The sequence below is a fragment of the Colius striatus genome, chromosome 1 (genome assembly GCF_028858725.1).
Source record: "Colius striatus isolate bColStr4 chromosome 1, bColStr4.1.hap1, whole genome shotgun sequence".
NCBI lineage: Eukaryota > Metazoa > Chordata > Aves > Coliiformes > Coliidae > Colius > Colius striatus.
In genome coordinates this window covers 30,907,923-30,927,894 of record NC_084759.1, presented here as the reverse complement: position 1 = coordinate 30,927,894, position 19,972 = coordinate 30,907,923, and the positions used below count along the sequence as shown (strand labels likewise).

The 19,972-nt window shown below is 38.1% G+C and overlaps 1 protein-coding gene across 1 annotated transcript in view; it reads right to left on the bottom strand.

Annotated features, from left to right (window-relative positions):
* Positions 1-19,972, bottom strand: part of ENOX1 (ecto-NOX disulfide-thiol exchanger 1) — a 262,050-nt gene that overhangs the window by 61,162 nt on the left and 180,916 nt on the right. Inside the window, exons 8-9 of the mRNA XM_062020485.1 lie at positions 8,942-9,048; positions 5,563-5,680 (exon numbers count right to left, since the gene is read on the bottom strand). Coding sequence (XP_061876469.1) covers positions 5,563-5,680; positions 8,942-9,048 — 225 coding nt within the window. The remainder of the gene's footprint in view (positions 1-5,562; positions 5,681-8,941; positions 9,049-19,972) is intronic.

Below are 19,972 nucleotides of genomic sequence, written 5' to 3'. Positions count from 1 at the left end.
GCTATAGATTTATTTGAGGAAAAAAGCAATGCTAGGCCATTAATTTCTAAAGTAAATAAGTTTGGTTATTTTACATTATCTACAAGTATTTTTGAAGGAAAATGAATAAAGCATGGCCTGGTTACATACTTTCACAAAATCTGATGATAAGAGGCTATGGGATGGAGTGGTAATGACAAAAAGAAATCAGAATTTTAATTAAAATAAAATCTCCAATAAAACCAATAAATCTCCAATAAAACCCAAAAGGTTAGACTTACAAGAAATCTAATCCCTAGGATCAGGAGTAAGAAGAAGATCTGACATGAGATCTTCTGTGCCACTGTTCTAGTTGGAAGAAAACGAAGAGCAAAGCTCAGCTCCACACAGCTGGGGCTCAGCAATTTCTATTCAAAGTTGTAACAAGCTATATAAAGCTCTCCCACCATTTTAATCCAGCTACAAAACACAGTTTTCATTCCCCATGCACATCTGCATTCACACAAGCCTTAGAGAATGCAAAAAGAGGATTGAATTGCCAATGAAAGATGAATAAGCGGCACACAGATCACTTTGGTGTTGTTTCAGGCTTTCCTCGAAGACTTGACAGGCTTGCAACTTTCAAGATAGACTTACGAACAATATCACAAAGACTGTTTTATGCTGTGTACACCAGGTGTGATGTTCAAATACTGACTTTCACAAGGACTTAACATTCTTCTGTGAGATGGAAATGCCCACCATTCAGCCTGTCTCCTATGGCAAGTGACTTAGCTCATGATGGAAACAGGACAGACCACTTCAGGAGAGCCTTAAAGATGTAGGCTACTGTTTAAAACAGAGAGAACTTCAGTGTTTTAGTTTGGCACCCACTTTAGGTACATTTTAAAATCCTGCCACAGAGGATAGCTTTCCTGACTTGTAAAGCAGCACCAACCTTATGTATTCAAATTGGACTTGTGCTACACAACTTGCAATTTATTGTGTGTATGCAATTGCTGAGATATTACTAAGTTACTTCATCACAGATAATACAATGGTGGCAAAATGCTCCAGAGGTTATTGCAAGACTGGTGAGCTGAAGAAAGCCCCATATCAAGGTGCTTATTATCAACGTGGGCAGAACAGGCAGTGGCTGAATGAAAGGAGGCATTGTTGCCTCCATTTGACAGTTGAGAACTGAGATAAGACAAAATCATTGATTAGTCCAGGCAGGGGGCATGTAGGACAGCTGGGATTTCATCCAGAGCTCTAGGATCCCAGTCAAAAGTCTTAATCACACAGCCGTCCTTCCCACATCTCTCTGCACGCACTGAGCATTTCTTCATTTTCCGTGGTGCCAGCCGCAGTCTCTTGCTGAAGTTGGAGTTGCTCAAATTAATGGCTCATCATTGAGAACTGCAAAAGGAAGAGATTAACCCACCTCCCCTTAAAGTAAAATTACAGGTGCCTTCTAGGCATAAACCAAACTTCATCTCTTTTCTACAACACGCAGCTTCACTTCACTAATTCTTAAAATTGCTTTGGAGGCTTTTACGTATGGATCCTTACTCGCAGTGCCAGCAGGTGGGAGATGAAGCATCCGTAAATCCTGATCATTCAGAAGATTTTCGTATATCCTCTAGACTCCAGCACTGAATCTCTTTTTTTTTTTTTTCCCCTCGAGCTAATGTCTCAGTAGCTGCACCTTAACTTTCAAATGTATTAACTGAGTTGCCAATCATCATTATTATTTTTTTCACAGTAATCTCCCAGCTTAACTTCAGCAATCCTCTTGTCCCTTTCAAACTCCAAAACTCACACTGCAGAAAAATCATTGTTTAAAGGCTGAATTTTGAAAAAATAAAAAAAGGAGAAGATCATTCTATGGAAACAGCTGACTCCACAGGTGAGATTCACTGTCTCAGGCCAGCTTTTTGCCAGTCTTCCCTGTAATATAAGCAACCTTTAGTCCATGAAACCAGGAGGGTTTCCTATGAACTAGGCATGTTCAGCCAACTTACTGGATTCCTGAAGGAGCTCTTTGAGGGGTCCTTGCAGCAGTTTGAGGTGCTTTCCAAAAGAACAACCAGGTAGCAATGCTTTTCTTTTCCTTAAAGATTCAACTTGCACATGATAGAGCAGGTTACTAAGCCTGGGGAGAATGACCTGTAATACCTCTGGAAGAGTAGAAGGTCTTTGCACAGGAGGTAGTGCCCCAGCCGTGCAACATTGACTAGAGAGTGGAAGAAAGGTTCAGGAGACTTGGAGGTTCCATTCTTATTCCAGATCTGCCATTAAGTTGCTAATATCAGTAAATCGAGCTCATAAACAACTAAGAGGAGAGCAACTGTCAGATGAAAGAAAAGGATTTGAGTCTAGAATAGAGTGATGCACTTTGCAACAAGTCTCTCTGCAGCTGTTCTGCATTGTTACAAGCAGCAAGCCCAAATCTTCCCAAACAAACAGCTATTAGCAGATTTCTAATATGCACCATGACTTGATCTCTTGCATGACTAAATATCTTGCACAACTTGAATAAAAAACGCAAACCATTCTTGGCAACAGCTTTTTCATCCTATCCCCTAAATCATCAGAACTTACTGTGTACAAGGCCCTCAGCTCAGTGCAACGTTCCTCTGAAGCCTCATGTCCAGCAACTCTGGATAAGCATTTAGGCATCGAAAACCTTTCGCGCAGCCCCAGAGCTTAAATGTGGTGCATTGTGTTTTCAAATATTTGGGTTGGAATCCATCCTCCTTTTTTTCAGGGTGATGAATAGGTTTCTCATCAGATATCCTAGAGAAGAGTTTTCATTCTAACCAGTCTAGCTGTGAGGAAATGTGACACACTCAGCAGCACACTATCTAGATGCTCACAGAAGTGGAGTTATTTCCGAATGAAAAAGGCCTGGCTAACAGAAGAAATCACACTGGGAGACTCCTGAAACTGCCCTGTACCAAGACAGAATGAGATCTTAGGATCCATTCTAAATTGTTGAATTAACATAGTGTTCTCGTTCTAGGGGTGATTTAACAAGGTGAAATAGTGAATAAAGATCCAACACAGGTGGTAGAGCCTAGGGAATATGTCATCTGTTGTAGCTTTGGCAATAGTAACTTCCTGGGACTCTTGTTCCCACTGTTGAGTAGGACAGACTGAAAAATAATGTCCTCAAGAAGATGGTTGGGATGGGCAGGCCAGGAATCTGGAACTATCCAAATCAATTCATCATGTATCATCACCTTAGTCACTTTCAGATTTAGGCTTTTGAGCCTTTACATGTGCGTGCTGTCCTTGAATTGAAGAAGCACAGGATAGTCTTTGTATTGTTCAAGCCTTGCCTTCCCACAGTTAAGCATTTAGACAAACATTTTGAGAAAAGGGGTTAAAAATAAAGTGACAATGTTTTCTTACTTTTCAGAATTGTGTTGTAGTTATAGAAGACTCTTTAAAAGACATTCTTTGTAGAACAGATTTTACTATAAATACAAATAGCCACCTCAGTGAGATAAAGAGGTGGTTCTGGAATGACATACTCAAGAAGAAACATAAAAATAAAAAGATGGCTAACACAAATAGTAATTAGAAAAATAATAAAAGAAGGAAGGAAAGAAGGAAGGAAGGATCACTTCTCTGTACATAAATATTTCTCACCTTCTCTTCATCTATCAAAGTTTTATACCCAATAACTTTTTTTTTTCTTTTAATTTAACTCCAAATTCCCTGTACTGTCAATGACAGAAGAATCAAATGCACTTGCTTTACTTGAGGGTGTAATGTTGGAAGAAGAAAGCTAAAAAATTAACTTTAGAACTGAATGACTCTACTTATGCAGCAGTCTGGATAAACTCCACTAAGATCAAGAGGATGATAAATGGTACAATAGACAGGGATGGACAGTTACTCAGGTGGTTTCATGTTGCTAAACTTGGATTCAATATGCAACACGGTACTGGGTTTGCTATTGTTGTCACTGACAGGACTCAAATGCACATATTATTACAACACAAATAACTGAAGTTGTTTGGGATAGAATGCTGTAGAAATCTCAAATATCAAAACTTTTGATAGAAATGCTTCTTCTCATGGAAGAAAACCAAACACACTTTCCTATTTGTGATGTTACAAAAATAATGACTGGCGTAGCTCTGCCCTCAGCATGCAAATGTTAAACCTATCAGAATTGATGATGGTTCAAAACATCATTACTCCTCTTCTGACATGCACGCTGTGGATATTTCTGGCTCTATCTTCCTGTTGTTAATTCTAATGACTTCCATCTATAAGAGTGGACACAGTCAAGGTAAAATGATTAGACATTTATAAAAATTGCTGATTGCTAGCAGTGTTTTGTCTGCAATGATTGTCTCAGCTCCAAATGTTCTGCTAATGATGTCTAGCAATCAACAATCTTCAAATCAATGCAATTTGCCAAGCAAAAAATAAGGATGCCCTGTACAGATTTTATTGTTGCATTTTAATTCCAGGAAAAATACTAAATCCACCCTCAAGAGAGATCTTGTAGGATTTTTTTTTTTTTTGCTAGAATGTCACTCCTATGTTCTTTACCTCTGTAGTCATTCAACCTCACACAGCAACCCGTCACAGGAGGAGCCAAAGAGCTCTTCTCTACATAAGCATTAATCCATATTTTTGTGCTGGCATACGAGGACTTAAAACCATTGAATGGATGAAATTCTTTCCCTTCTTAATATGATGCCTGTATGCAAAGGACTAGATCAAAGTTGCTCTCATCATCAGATTCTCTATTTCTTTCCATATTACACCCTCCTTCTTCAGCTTCCTTAAAGGTCACTGCTGGCTGGCAGTTTTCAATCGTGCTTTGGCTTCAGCTTCTGTAAATTTTCTTTCAGAAGATGGGTGTATCAATGAGCAAACCCTTGTTACCTACTCACAACTTTATTAGCCAATGTCAAGAAATCAAGCAAAACATCCATGTTCATAGTGTTACCAGTCTAATTAAGGCAGTGGCTGAGCCACCTCTTGGTGTCCACTCTGGATAACAGAGCATTTGTAGAAGGCTGGAAAAGTTGATTTTCTTTACTCATATTACATGTACCCTTGTTCATTCTTTCATTAAAGCTATCTAATGGATGTCAAATTAATGCAGTACCATATTGTAGAATATGTACCCTTACCAAAACCAAAAATACAGTTAAAATGGTATGGTGTATTTGTTAAGGAGCTTATATGTTATTATGTATTTGTAGAAAAGAAAGGTAAAGCTTAGAGAGAACATTTACCAAAACGCAACTTCAACTGGTCTCATAATAAGATATTGCTGCAACCATGGAATGAAATACTGTCATGCAAGACTGCAGAGAATGCACTAAAAAACCATAATGCTTCCAGTCAAGGGCAGAACTGGAGTATTTTCACTGTTACAGATTGTGGCAGGTGACAGACACCTCCTAGAGACAGCTCGCATCATGCAAATAACTAATTCATGAGAGTTTAAAATAAGACACTGTCTTATATAATCAGCCATTAATATGTCACTTCTCATATGTAGGTTTTTGTATGCTTTAAAAACAAACAACAGTTGTATATACTTGAAATTATACAGGGATTTGACTTTACCTGAATCATCCACTCTCAGCTTTTTACTGGGATTGTCACCACTGTCATCATCGGACATTTCCATCTCCTCTTCCCGACGGATTCCCATGAGCTGTTCACTGTGAGCATTTCGGAGCTCCTAAAACCCAAAATGACCTTTCGTCAGTGCTAACTTCCACAAAGTCATTATGTATTATTTAGTATCTGTTTTTAATACTGCTCTGATTTTAATTATGTATAATTTATCACTGGAATCATATTTATTTGTATATGAATATTTATAACAACAATAGCATAAGGAACTCTTCCTGTGAAAGAACAGTTTAACAGAGGTAACACTCAGTGAAAGCAAGAGAAAAGGTGAGGCTCCACACCAAGTGATCTTTAGTTGTGCTAAACATAGGAGAATGCTTTAACAGCAGAGATGATGCTTGAAATTGTGGATAAAGAAGACTGATAAGTAATCTTATAAGTAGGTATTGATAATTTTTGCTTCTCTCTGCCACTTGGGGTAGGACTCATCCAGCGAAGTGTAGGTGTCTCCATTAAATAAAGTCATATTAACTACACCCATATTATCTACACCTAGGCCTCTCTGCTGATGGTAAAGGCAGCTGAGAGCAGCCAGTGCAGATGGATCAGTCTGCATTGTAGGTGCCTAACACTAGCCAAAGGAATCTCACTCTCAATCTATGTGCTCCGATTACCTTGGATTTAAAAGACACAGCCCAGTAACACTGTCCTGAAAATCTCCGCATCTTCATCCAAAAGGAGCGAGGGCACAGACAGACTGTCTGGGCAGGTAGGTAGGCAGGGAGCCTCAGCACGTGTCACTAGGCAAATGATCAGCAGGCACGGCAGCTTTGTGGGAGTCTAGACGGTCTTTGTTCTGGGTAAAAAAGCCAGTGTGGCTGGCTTTTCAATGGCAACACTGAAAAGATTGAGAGGACTCTATTTTGTCCTAATAATCCTGTCAGGTGTAACATGGGGATGCTGCACCGTGATTAGTGTAGGCCTTTTCAGTTCGCAGACAGCTAATTTTTCTGCCAACAAAGAGCTTAATTCCCAAAGAGGTGGTTTGAAATCTTTGAAACAAGGAAGAGTTGTGCGGAAGGAGGACATAGCATTGAGGAGTGTGACCACTGCTCTGTGCAATTAACAATAAGCTGTCACAGGGGACCACATGAAAAACACGGAGAGCCTTTCCCTTCAGCTGTACCCCTTGGTTCATCAGCAGATCTCAAACATTCTGATAAATGTACATGTGCCCATTCAAAGGCAAAGACGCTAATTAGTGGGTGTTTTACATGAGAATAATTTCACATAAAAAATAAGTGATTAAAAAGGCAGATTGTCAACCACTGTCTCATACAATCATGATGAAGTCCCCCTGGAAGAAATTAGAAAACCATTTCTTAATTCCTTACTGAAAAAGGCCACCTGCACTTTTTCCCGGGGAAGTATACTGCACACATGAGCAGACATCCGCTTACATTTACTCCCTCTTTAGGAGATAAATGTCCTTGATCCATTAATGTCTACATTATCAGTAGAGAAAATAATCTTCCATGGAGAGTATCTATGTGTATGAGTGTTAATGCTTGAGTTTGGGTTTCTAGAATAACTTCCCTAAATTCATAAAACAAAGGGAAGATTATAAGGTAATTGAAAAAATTAGTAGATAATGTCATGGTTAGAAAATATGATTTAAATCAAAGATGGCATTTAGTACATTTTGATCATATTTTACATCTGAAAGCTAGACATTTCTAAAATACATTGGTTTAGAGATCCATGCTTATGGATCACTTTAGTTGACCCCTTCTTAGAAAAACAAAGGGGAATCAATTGAAAGTTGAAAAAATTAATAGTGAATTAGCATTTCTGGAAAGTCTAAGTCTCGCACATTTCAGTTTATTAAAGATTCAGAAGCCAGCAAATGAATGACATACCACATCCCATTACAGAAAGTTAGTTTAACAAGGGATGATCTTAATTTATTTGAAATAATCTACTAGCAAATCATGTTTTCATACTCCTTTAAAAGATAGGCATCAATCCCCAACTCCCCAACTTTCCACTGAACAAAGGCTTTATCCACTACTTATATGAAATATTTGCGAACAAAATGCAAAATACAGTTTGCACCAATAAATTATGCTAACATTTTATTTTAAGTGTCCCATTATTGTGAAGTCATTTGGTGTTCACCATAACAGCACTGATAATAAAGAATTCATTTGGTATTCATGTGGATGTTACATTTAGTGCCATTGGTATTCAACTGTAATTTAGCATTAGTTAATGGGCACTTAAAATGTTATCCAAATGATTTATATCACAGCACTTTAGTGTTTCTCAAACTAAGTGTACAACACTTATTTTACAAGTGTACTACAAAATAATTAAATAAGTGCACCTTACCTTCTAAAGCTTACATTCTGAGACAGAGAAAAATCATTTAGAGGACTGTGATAGTAACAATCAACACGTACTACATGAAGGTAAAATCCAGTGTAACTAAGTTGCTCTTATTTAAAAAAATAAAGAAAGAAGAAAGAAAACAAAGACAGCGGTACTTACTTTTTAAAATACAGGCTCATAGCGTTTATACTGAATCAAAACTAAAGCTGGATGACCAAAACACAGGATGAGGTCTAGCACTTCCTTTGCTGCCACTCACAGCAAGGGGAATTAGAATCCCACTTTCTCTGCTCATGCTTATGACAGTCACACACGCATGCTCCCACATTGCTAACTCTGTGTGGTATTACGATTACATTTATTCTGCTTTCTTTGCAAACGTGATGCTTAGAATCAATACCAGTGATGTACCTACTCTTTTAAAGATAAATATAAAACAAAGGGGAAGGAATGTATCATAATTCTGGACTTAATATGTTGAAGTCATAAGTTAGGAAAGAAATTATTTTATTTTCAGGCAAAGTCATCTGGTATTGACCATATGATGGCACAATGAGAAAAAAAAAATCTATGCTACAGAATGCTTCTTTTAAAAACAGATCCCCATGACTCCTAAAAAGATATTTTTCAGAAATAATTCTTAACTCTATCCTTAGTTGAAAATATTGTTCCTAATTTCACTACTTCAGTTCATGATTTTAGATAGTAAACATAATCCTCGGATGATATCCAAAATTTCGCATAAAAATAAAAACACATTGCTCTCTGTCTTACTGTTATTTAATGACTATTATCATAATGAGAGCAATGGGAGCAATTCATACTGTAGATGAGACTATATAATGGCCACTTGATTAACAGCTAAAATGGTAGCTGTAAATATAGCTGAATGCACTATGGCCAGCTACAATAATACTAATTCTGTGTCAATCCAGCTGTGAGATGATGGATAGAAAGTAATAATAAAATCACCAACCTCAGAATGCTTTCGCCAAATGTCTATGTTCTTTCGCTGGGCTTTCGAGAAATGGTCCCAAGCTTTTTGTCTGGTAGAAGCGTTGAAAACGGCGACAATCTGCTCAACTTTGGTGAACAAGGAAGTCAAACAAGACAAGCAATTTATGTTGTGATCACTATAGAGAAGCAAAGCAAAGACACTAGGAGTCTATGGATGATGTCATTACTGAAACAACATCATCAATATCCATCCAATGACGTGTCTTTTGTACTTACATTTTATCAATGTTGGAGATGTCTCCTTTCAAGTCTGTCTCCATAACTTTTGTCTACACAACTTAAACTATGCACCAAAAAACATGCATGCAGCTGCTTCCCTGTGGTATCCACTACTGCTCTATGCACAGTCATGTGCCCCTGCATGTACGGCTATAGGGGTGTGACTATAGAAATGACACTCAAGGGGTAAACCTGAAACATGTTCCACCGTGACAGCCACTTACAGATGAGCAGGCTGTATGAATGAAAGCATGAGAGACAAGTAGGCTCTGCTTTGGAGGGTGGCTCTCTGATAGTGGGATTTTGTCAGGAGACAGGAAGGGCTAAACAACATATTAATGCTGTATTCTGTAGCTGTAGTTTCTGCTCTTTTCATTTAATATAATTGGGGTCATCTGTAGTAGATCATTCTGTCCTGTATCCATGGTCTATGTATGTTTGTGTACATGAACAGTCATACTTTTGTTCATATAAGATAAAGAGGAGATGAAAAATGGGCTTCCCTCATTCAACTCTAATCATAGAATCAAAGAATCACAGAATCACAGAATGGCAGGGGTGGGAAGGGACCTCTAGAGATCATCTAGTCCAACCTCCTGCTAAAGCAGGTCTACTTAGATCAGGTCACACAGGAACACATCCAGATGGGTTTTGAAAACCTCCAGAGAAGGAGACTCCACACCCTTCTTGGGCAGCCTGTGCCAGGGCTCCCTCACCTGAACAGTGAAGGAGTTTTTCTTTATCTTTAAATGGAACTTTTTGTGTTCCAACTTTTTTCCATTACCCTCTATCTTGTCACTGGAGACAACAGAAAAAATGCCACCTCATCCTATTGATATACACCTTTTAAACACTTAATGAGTGTTTATGAGGTCCCCCCTCTAGTCTTTTCCAGGCTAAACAGCCCCAGGTCCTACAGCCTTTCCTCCTAAGCAAGGGATTCCAGTCCTAATGATATTTTTCTGCAGCCAGACATCAACATTCAGGCCAATTATGTAGAACAATTAAGATTCTTAAGTTTTTTGCTACTTTTTCATCCTAATTCAGAATATTTCCTCCAACCACTCATTTTCTTTCTCTTCTCATCAGTTACAAGAAACGTTATCCTCCCACAACAGTGACTCACCTAAAAATGATTTGACCAAGATATATTGCCTGAATCCCAGCACAGCTAACTGAAGGATCACCAAGAAACACAGGTTCACAAACGGCTGCTCTCCTTCTCCCCTCAAATCACAGATGTAGGGAATCTTACCACACATAATCTATCTTTCCTAAAACAGAACTCACCTAGTAAGTCAGTTATGCAACTTTGCTTCTAGTTCTTAACCTCATTCACTTGAACAGGAGCCCATTTCTTCTATTCTGTTTTTTAAACACTTAAGTAGTCTGCTTTCAGATCCAAGAAGATTGAAACATTTTGCATCATACATGGAAGTTTTTCTTTGCAATCATTAGGGCTGTTTAAATGACTTCTAAAGCCATGGAAGATAAGTATAGTCTTTTAAAATTAATACTTATATGTAGTTTACATTAATAAAGAGCAAGCCTCAAAACTACCGGGATGGACCATTCAATCTCTTTTCAAGTTTTAATGTGATAATTTCAGCCTGTTAGAACTTGCTTGGAGTGAAGGGTGGATTTATCAAGGAACTTATGCTGTGTATATTTATTCAATTAATTTGAAAAGAATGAAAATGCTAAAGCACTCTATTATTATGTGTATAGAAACTGGGGTTAGAATTTAATTACTATCGTTGTGTTGATGACCCAGGTGCTCAGAAAATCTTGCTTAATTAACAATCTGTTTTCAGTTTGCAAGTGGAAATTCAAGTAGAGAACATTCATAAAGATATGAGGAAGGGATGGTTCACCATTTTCTGCTAATAGGTATTAATAAGACCATCTGAATTTTGAAAAATATTTGAACTTTAAAGTGTTTCATTTCCATTCTATGAACAGGTGCAAAGATTTATCAAAAGTCATTATCTGATTTTTTCAGAAACTCTCCTCTACAGAAGCTAGGAAGATGTCAACGGGGTTCTTGCACAACTGCAGTAGACAAAGTGAGCAGAAAAAGGATCTCCTTCACCTGCCTATTTTTCAGGAATTTAAAAAAACTACAGGAGGTAGGATACTATGCGTACTGGATGTTAAAACCCAATGCATTTAAAGAAAATTTATGCAACAGGCAGCTAAGGATAATAAGAAAAGGAAACTGTAGAAAATATTAAATTGGTACATATCAAAGACCAACATCATAAAAGATGGCAGGGTTTGGAAGGGTCCTTTAGAGATCATCTAGTCCAACCTCCCTGCAGAAGCAGGTTCACCTAGATCAGGTTGCATAGGAACATGTCCAGGTGGGTCTTGAAGACTCCAAGGAAGGAGACTCCACAACTCCTCTGGGCAGCCTGTGCCAGGGCTTCCTCACTCTCACAGTGAAATAGTTTTTTCTCGTGTTTAAGTAGAGCTTTTTGTGTTCCCGCTTCATCCCATTACCCCTTGTCGTGTTACTATCTACTACAGAAAAAAGGGATGTCCCAACCTCCTGACACCCACCATTGAGATATTTGTAAATGCTAATAAGATCTCCCCTCAGTCTCCTCTTCTCTAGACTAAATAGCCCCAGTTCCTCCAGCCTTTCCTCGTATGAAAGATGTTCCAGTCCCCTGGTCATCTTGGTGGCCCTGTGCTGGACTCTCTCCAGAAGTTCCCAGTTCCTCTTGAGCTTGGGAGCCCAGAACTGGACACAGGACTCCAGATGAGGCCTCACCAGGGCAGAGTAGAGGCGGAGAAGAACCTCCCTTGACCTATTGGCCACACTCTTCTTGATGCATCCCAGGATGCCATTGGCCTTCTTGGACATCCCACTACTCTATTCCAAGAAAGTGTTAATGGATATACTGTACAGTAATGTACAGTAATATACACAGCAATCTAGGCTATCAACTGCTGTTAACACCCACAGGTAACACCCACTCAACATAAAAGGTCTCCAAGTATTGCTTTAGAGATGAAGATCAGCCAAGGCCATGGTTTGACAGTACAGGAAAGTGGCTTTACATCTTCTTGTACTGCATCAAAATCCTGTACTAAAGTGTTATGAGATGGCAATCCAACGTAAACCTGTTCTGACAGTTCACATTTTTTTGTAGGTTGATTCATGTTGCACCCAGATTCATTTTTTCTCCCATAAACCCCCTGGAAGCTTAAAGCTGGCATAACTTCTGAGCTCTGGGTAGCTGGAAGATGTACCTATTCCTGATCAGGATCAAATTTATACAGGTAAGTGATCCTGCAGATGGTAGATCCATCCCGAAGAAGCTAGAAGAGTTTATACTAGCTGAGAAACATTCTCATTAACTAATTTTTCCTCCATGTTTGGCCAAAGAGAGGATCCAGACTTTGGTCTGATATCTGCAGAATCTGAGTGAAACCCTTGTTCCCTCTCTTGCTGCTAAGTGTGGATTTCAGACTATTCCGTGACCTCCAGAAAGAAATTTCCAAAATGAAATGACAGATCATATCTCTCTAAGACACCTTGAACTCTAGGATGCACTGTACTGTCAAGTGTGACTGGTAAGCACAATTACTAAGTAACATTAAATATTAATTGCCAAACATCTGTTGGAAATTTCTTTTGCTGTATCAAATTTTCATTGAGCGTATGCAAAGCTTTTTCTTCACTAAATTAGGGTTTCAAAAATTGCATTGTTCTAGAAGGGCCATACCACATCATTGTTTTCCCTATCATCGCAACTTACAGGATGTAAATAATTACCTCTTTCCTAACGATTTATTCTGTGGCTAGTAATTTATGTGGCATGTTTCAGACAAAGGATTATTATCTAACTGTTTTCCTACTGAGTTATAAATAACTAAAAAGACCCAAACAACTAAGCCCAGGGTGCTATGCAAGCGTCAATGTTTACCAAGCTACAATACATTTTATTAGATGTGCCAGCTCATAGTAGGCATGTTAAAAGAAAGTTTAAAGCTGTTTCTGTTGCCATAAATCCTGCTATCAGAATAGGGTACTGCTATCAAGTATAAATGTAAAAAACCCACAGAAAAACAAGGAACAACAAAAATCCCTTAAATGATGCCTACATAAGTTGCATACAAGATTGGATTAAAGGAAAAACTAGAATATCTCCAGGGCAAGAGAATATTTGATACAGGAGATTTGAAAATGATACTACTGGAGAGGAATAGAAAGAAATGAGAAGCAAGTATAGCCTCATCTGTAAGATGTATGAGGTAGAGAGAGCACTTTTCCCCTCCATTACATTTATCAAGCAGGCTATTTTAAATAAATGATTGAGTGAAGGCTGAAATTTCTCCTTGGGTTGAGGAGACAAGAAGTACTCTATTTTTCCTTTGATATTGCATTATCAACCGCCATGCGTACATGATTATTTTTAATTTCTTATCTGCAACAATAAAGAACATCAGTAACCAAACGTTTTATAATGCCTTACAAAAAAAAAGAAATAAAATAGAAGCTGAAACACAATGTGTTAAAATAAAACCAAAAGTCTTCACTGGCAGATAAAATAATCAGATTTCATGTAGAATTTCACTCCAAATTCCGCCAATTAGGGATACAGGATGAAAAGGGCTTTGCACTAAATTACTGTAAGTGCAAGAGTAGAATATATGGCAATTTAGCTCAGAAAAACTCTGTAAGAGTGCGACAGTTGACATGCAGGGTAAAAGAAAAATTCCACCCATAAAATTACAGTGTAAAGGAAACTGTTACAGTAAATGTATAACATGCTTTTCAAATATAGATTCACAGCACAGAGAGGATATAGAGTTGGCGTGGTTTGGGTCAGAAGCCTTGTTGCTGAATTCTGACTAAGCTGGAGTCTGCCAATCGATTTGGCTCCCAGCCCAGCAAATCAAGGAATTACAGTAGTCAAGGCTAGATGCTGTAAGTGAATGAATTAGAGTCTCCAGGTCAGTTTTGGATAGGAAAGAGAATATTTTTGGCAACAGTCCCGAAAGGCATTTGGTGACGTTACGAACAGAGCTTAGTGTTAAGTCAAAGGCTAAAAGTGAACACAGGCTAATGATATGTGACATCAGTTAGAGAAATGGAAGTAGATTTAAGAATAATAAAACAAATAGCTTTTTCTTTAAATTGATTTGGGCCAAACCCCCAGTCTTTTGGTTATGATACTGTTTACTTACAGAGAAGAATTTGCATTTCACATATTTCCAGCTGAAAACCTGCAGCCCCTCCCTGTTATCCAATTCACATGCCACTGAAGGAGAAACAGATGCAAGTGCCATTGGCTGGTAGAGAAGGAAAATACAAAATTGGGAATATCACTCTGGAGAAGGTAGCAGAGAGTGCAATGGATCGGTCCTAAAGCAAAGCATACTTCTGGTCATCAACTGAATACATAAGCAAATGCCATTATAGATTTGTACAATGAACATGTAGATTTTTACTATTGTGCAAAATTACACATCTGCAGCAAATAAATACCACCCTTGTTTTGTTTTAGTTTTGTGGGGTTTTGTTTGTTTCTTCATTTGCTTAAATCCAAGCAACAATGACAAAAATAAAACCAACCAGAAGAAATTGTGTGTGTATCAAAAAAAAAAAAAAGTGAATTGTGGTTTTAAGTCCCTCAGAGAAGACGAGGCTACTGTTTGATCTGCCTGCTGTCTGAGTGGCTGTAGGTTCCTTAAGACAAAGTCTTAAGACATAGAATGATAAAGGAGAAAACCACAGGACTTTACTATATCCCCAGATTCCACCTCTTTGGGCAGACCAAGAGAACGGTGCCTATAGTGATTTATCTTCCAAATTGTTATTCTGTGTGGGAAGTCAACTTGCAAGGTTGCCATTCCTCAACTTGGCCTACTGCCAACAACTACATCTGTACTAACGATCAAAAGCAGCAAGGGACTGTTCTTGTTCCCTGAAACTAACTGGCACAACATACTGAAGTGTCACTGCAACAGCAACTCTTCTCTCTCCCCCAAAAACATGCTTTTCAGGAAAACTACTTGGCCTGCACCAAACTAAACTGTACCCACATTGTGTAGAAAATGCTAGCTGGCCCAGATCAATGCTTTTCTTACAGCTGAACAGTAGAGACAAGCCTGCCCTAGCTCAGTTTAATTTTTTTCTACAGATAGAGTGAGTGTGGTTGTCTTTTACCAGCAGTTTCAATTTTTCTGCTCTTGTCCTGATGCAGAGGTCCCTGTGTGGCAGAGAGCCATTACAAGGCTTACCAGAGGAAGAAGGATATTTACCTCTGCTTTCTGCCTTGTCTCACCTACCTGGATACTAGAAAGAATGAGAAATTAGTCTGTATCCTCACTCTAAATTACACTGTGGTATTTCTACATTTCTCCTTGACTAGGTTTACAGTGTTTGAAACCAGGAGAAAATGTGTTGATGTGTTTATCCCTCTTCCTCTTCCAGTCGGCTCAGGCTAGTCCTAGCCAACATGCTCATGCGGGTTATTAAGAAGCTGAGTGAATGTCAGTGATCTACACTTGAGCGACATAGGAAGAAATCTTTATTTCATCATACAAGCAGATTATTCTACATAAATGAAGGACAAAATAAAACATACTAATACCATAGCACAAATTATAACCTCTGGTCTAATAAAATGCATCAAACCCCAGTGTCAGCTGCTGTTGCTTTCCTTTGTTTAGCTAAGAAACTCAGTGAGGAAGAATGAAAGAAGGAGCATTATGGGGATACTGAAAACACGCCATTTTCAGGATTTATACTGAAATCTGCAGAGTAACTTGTCTGAGGTATGTATATCAACAATTAATAGTTCTAGAAATGGAAAAACAGTCCTTGTTAAACTTTGAAATGAAAAAAAATACACTCTGATTGAAGATAGCCCAGTTTCCCCTGCAAAGTATTGCTAGAAAATCTCTACAAAATAAGCTTTGAAAATCTTTTAGGTTGTGAAACGTGGTTTAATTTACAACAAAGAAACTGACAGCTTGGTGTAACAGCAAGTGCTGGCGCCGTGCCATGTGATAAATCACTTGGACTCAACAAGACCACTTCACCTCCATGTCATTTCTCAACAAACAGGAACCTGACATCAGACCAGCACAACACAATAGGGCAGGTACAAATGTACAGTACCTGCTCTTTTAATGACACCATCTTATATTACAGAGCAGATTTTATGGACCTTGTGTTGACATCCAGAAAAAAAGCAAACAAACAAAAAAGCCACACACACCTCCCCACTCCACCAACTCAAAGGAAAATTAAGTGAATGCTACTTTCTTCATTAGCTTGACAAGATTATAAGCCATCCCAAATGCACTACATTTAATTAGCTGTTCTCATTGTTATTTATGGTTACGCAGACTTTTCTTTCCAGTTCTGAGATTTAAAAATAGCAAAAGGAAGAACAACTATTTTTGGTAAGCCTGTCTAGAAAAAGGAACACCAGAGGAACTCTGAGTTGAAGGAATATCATAAATGTGAATAAAGTCAGGCAGGTCTCAGTAAGTGAAGAGATTCTTTAAGTAATAACTGTCTAAGGATCTTGCAAATTAGGATGTTCATAGGATATCACAAGGGCTATGTTTGTTTTGGGCACAACGTGCTTTCTTTTGCTGAAGAAAAAGTATAGAGAGGTGGGTGAAGAGGCTTCAAAAGCCATGGCCTCTTCTGGCAAAGAAGATGCAAATAATTAAAAAAGAATAATCATCTCATACATTTTACGTGGGAACATTTACTTCTCCATTTGTTGCCATACCTTATGTTCCCTTGCCTGACATGACTTTTTCTCCTCTCCCTTTGTTTACTGCCTCCAGTCTCATCTTCTTTGTGTATTCTTATTCCCTCGTTCTGTTGGTCCATCTTCTTCTCCCACATAGCCCACTTCATTCCAAAACTCTTTTCCTGCCCCATAAGATCTCTGTCATCATCATGAATTACACCATCTGAGACAAATGGTGTGATTTGACACAATGCAAGATTAGTGTCATTGAAGGGAGTATTTGAACCAGTCATAGTTGCATAGAGATATTAACATTTATGAGGTTTATTAATTCATCTACAAGCGGTCTGAACAGTTTTATATGTGCAGGCCACATGATATCCACAGTCAACTCAGCAAACCTTTTAGGTGAAGCTGATATCTTTCCTTCCTTGCTCCAATGTCTTAAACTCATCCGTTACTGCTCATTTCCATATAGCATTTACAGTTCAGTTCTGTGAAGCATCAGAGCCTTACCTCCACCTCTACTCAGCAAGGCAGCTCAAAACAAGCACAGGTTTCCATGCCTTTCAAGCACATGCTTTTAATTTGAAATTTGCTTCATCATCTAGGAGACCTACAGGATCCAGGGAAGTGTCATGAGTTGTCAAAAAGGGGCTTTTAGACTGAAATCTCTTGAGAGGTAGGGCTTTTATTTTGATATAGAACACCATGCATATTTAATGGTCTACATTTAAAAAAAAAAAAGTCTTAAAAATAACACGACAAATGTTTCTGATGAAATTCTGGCTATGCTTAAATCGATACCAAGATTCCTATTGAGTTTAGGTGGAGTGAAGGCTACAGTCAAGGGGAGGAACAAAGAAATTAAAAGAAAATTAAACACGAAGGAATAAGCTACCTGAAACACTATAGGTTGCAATCATAAAGGGTTATACTGTCAAAAAGTGAGGAGCAATTGTAAGAATGCAAGGTAAAATGGAAATGGAGTCTTTCATCTCTGTTCTCCGCCATTGCTGCAGCATCCTGGATAGAAATGCTTTTGAGAACATCTGTACATGAGATGGAAAAAGAAAAGAGATACTCAGCTGAGGGTTACTGGACAAATTATCAGTACAGAAGCAAGCAAAGTGCACACCGACTAAATGAGCTAATCAAAAGGGACTGGATGGATTGTGGAAGTTATTTTGTATTTAATTTTTTTTAAGAAATACATTAAGGTAGAAAGCAATAGTGGCAACTAATGACATGAATGATTAATGTTTTTATTTGTATTACAGTGGCATTCTATGACACCAGCTGAGATCTGGGCTGCACTGTAAAACCACATTATATGACTCAATCTCTTTCACAAAGAGCTTAATGATGACCTAAAAATTGCACATAAAGTAAGCTCATATTTTTGAATTAGTCACTGGCAAATGAAAGAAAGACTGGTAAGACTGGACAATTAAGGAGCAGGAAAATCCTTTTAAAAGTTGTTATTAATGCAGGGCAATTGAAAGAATACTTGGAAAGTATGAATGTATATAAAAAGTCTGGCTGCTAAGAGAATTTTAACTAGTGTGCTTTCAGTATCTTCATTTTTAGTACTAAGAGAATAAACTAAGAAGTGGAAGGATTAGAGGGAGAAAGGACTGCACTACAGAATTTAAAGCAAATCAGATAAGATGGTGATTTTAGTAATTATCGTCGTATCAATGTAAATTCTACCTTTTCTAAGGTAAGTGAGCAATTTTTGAAGTGAACCTACAATGAGAAAAACAAAACTGTTCCCAATCCGTTTTTGAAGAAAGCTTAAAAAGCATTTTTAGCTTTTTTTATTCCTTTTTTAATATTAAAAAAATCAGATTCTACCCACAAAGATGCTGATAATGTTAAATCAGATTAAATCATATCCAGGGAGATCAGAGGATGAAAATGAACAAATCTGAACAAAGGAGAACTTTGAGAATGCTTTTCCCTTCAGAATTATTTAACTTCAATTTTTTTCCTTCTTTTTGGGCAGGGTGGGGTGGTGGTGGTGTGGCATTTATAGCAGATACCTACCAGCTGTTTAATAAAGAATCAGAGTACTGCAATACACCACTTAAGTCCTTCAGTAGGAAGACAGGAAAAACTCAAGGTAGCGATCCTGACCTTCTCAAGGAGGGGATCATGACACACAGTCTTCACCCCAAACATTTGATTTTTCACAATGAACAGTCCTACTGAATCAGCTCAAAGTTGTATAATGGCCCATATCTTGTACCATGAATAAAAGAGATAAGGGTATTTAGCAATAAGCTAAATGGGTGAACTACATAATGTCATGATTCTAGGTTTCTTTGGTTTCAGGATTTCTTAAAAGATGTACTCATCTGTATCTCTTTGTCTTTATTTCCATGTACACCTTTACATGTAATGGAAGAGCATGGGGAAGCAGACAAGCTTGCTGACTACAGAAAGAAGTGGCAGGTACCCTGTATACTGAGCCTGAGAATGAATAGCAAGATAGGAAGAATGTCTACACAGTGCCTGGAACTGGACCATGTAGTTCAGACTTTGGGATAATTTTGAAAAATCAAACCAAGCGATGGCAGGTAGAGTGTCATAAAATTCTAGATGATGGTGCTGAGCCCTTGCTTTAAATGGTGCCTAATACTACAGTTGCTCTGGGTGCCTCCTCACTCATATCAGCATAGTACCGAGATGCACCTATACAGATTCAAAGCATCATAGCATATCACTCTGATCACAGCTCCTTGTAAAGCTGCGATACCACTCCCATATGGTGGCTTTTCCTCTGCCATCACCATGCCTTTTGTGGCAAAGATACAACAGTGACATAATGAAAAACACAGTGCTTTTTCTAACCCTCTCAGAAGTCAGCTTATTGTCCAAGTAAAGTAGGAACTTACTCAGATGCAGTCTCTTTCCTTCTTTGAAAGAAATAATAATGCCACTATTATCCACGGATATGAATCTTTGCATTTTAAAACTTCCTAAGTGGCCAAAAACTAAGATAGTTTAGTTCCCTGGCAACAATTAAAACTGTACTAGGA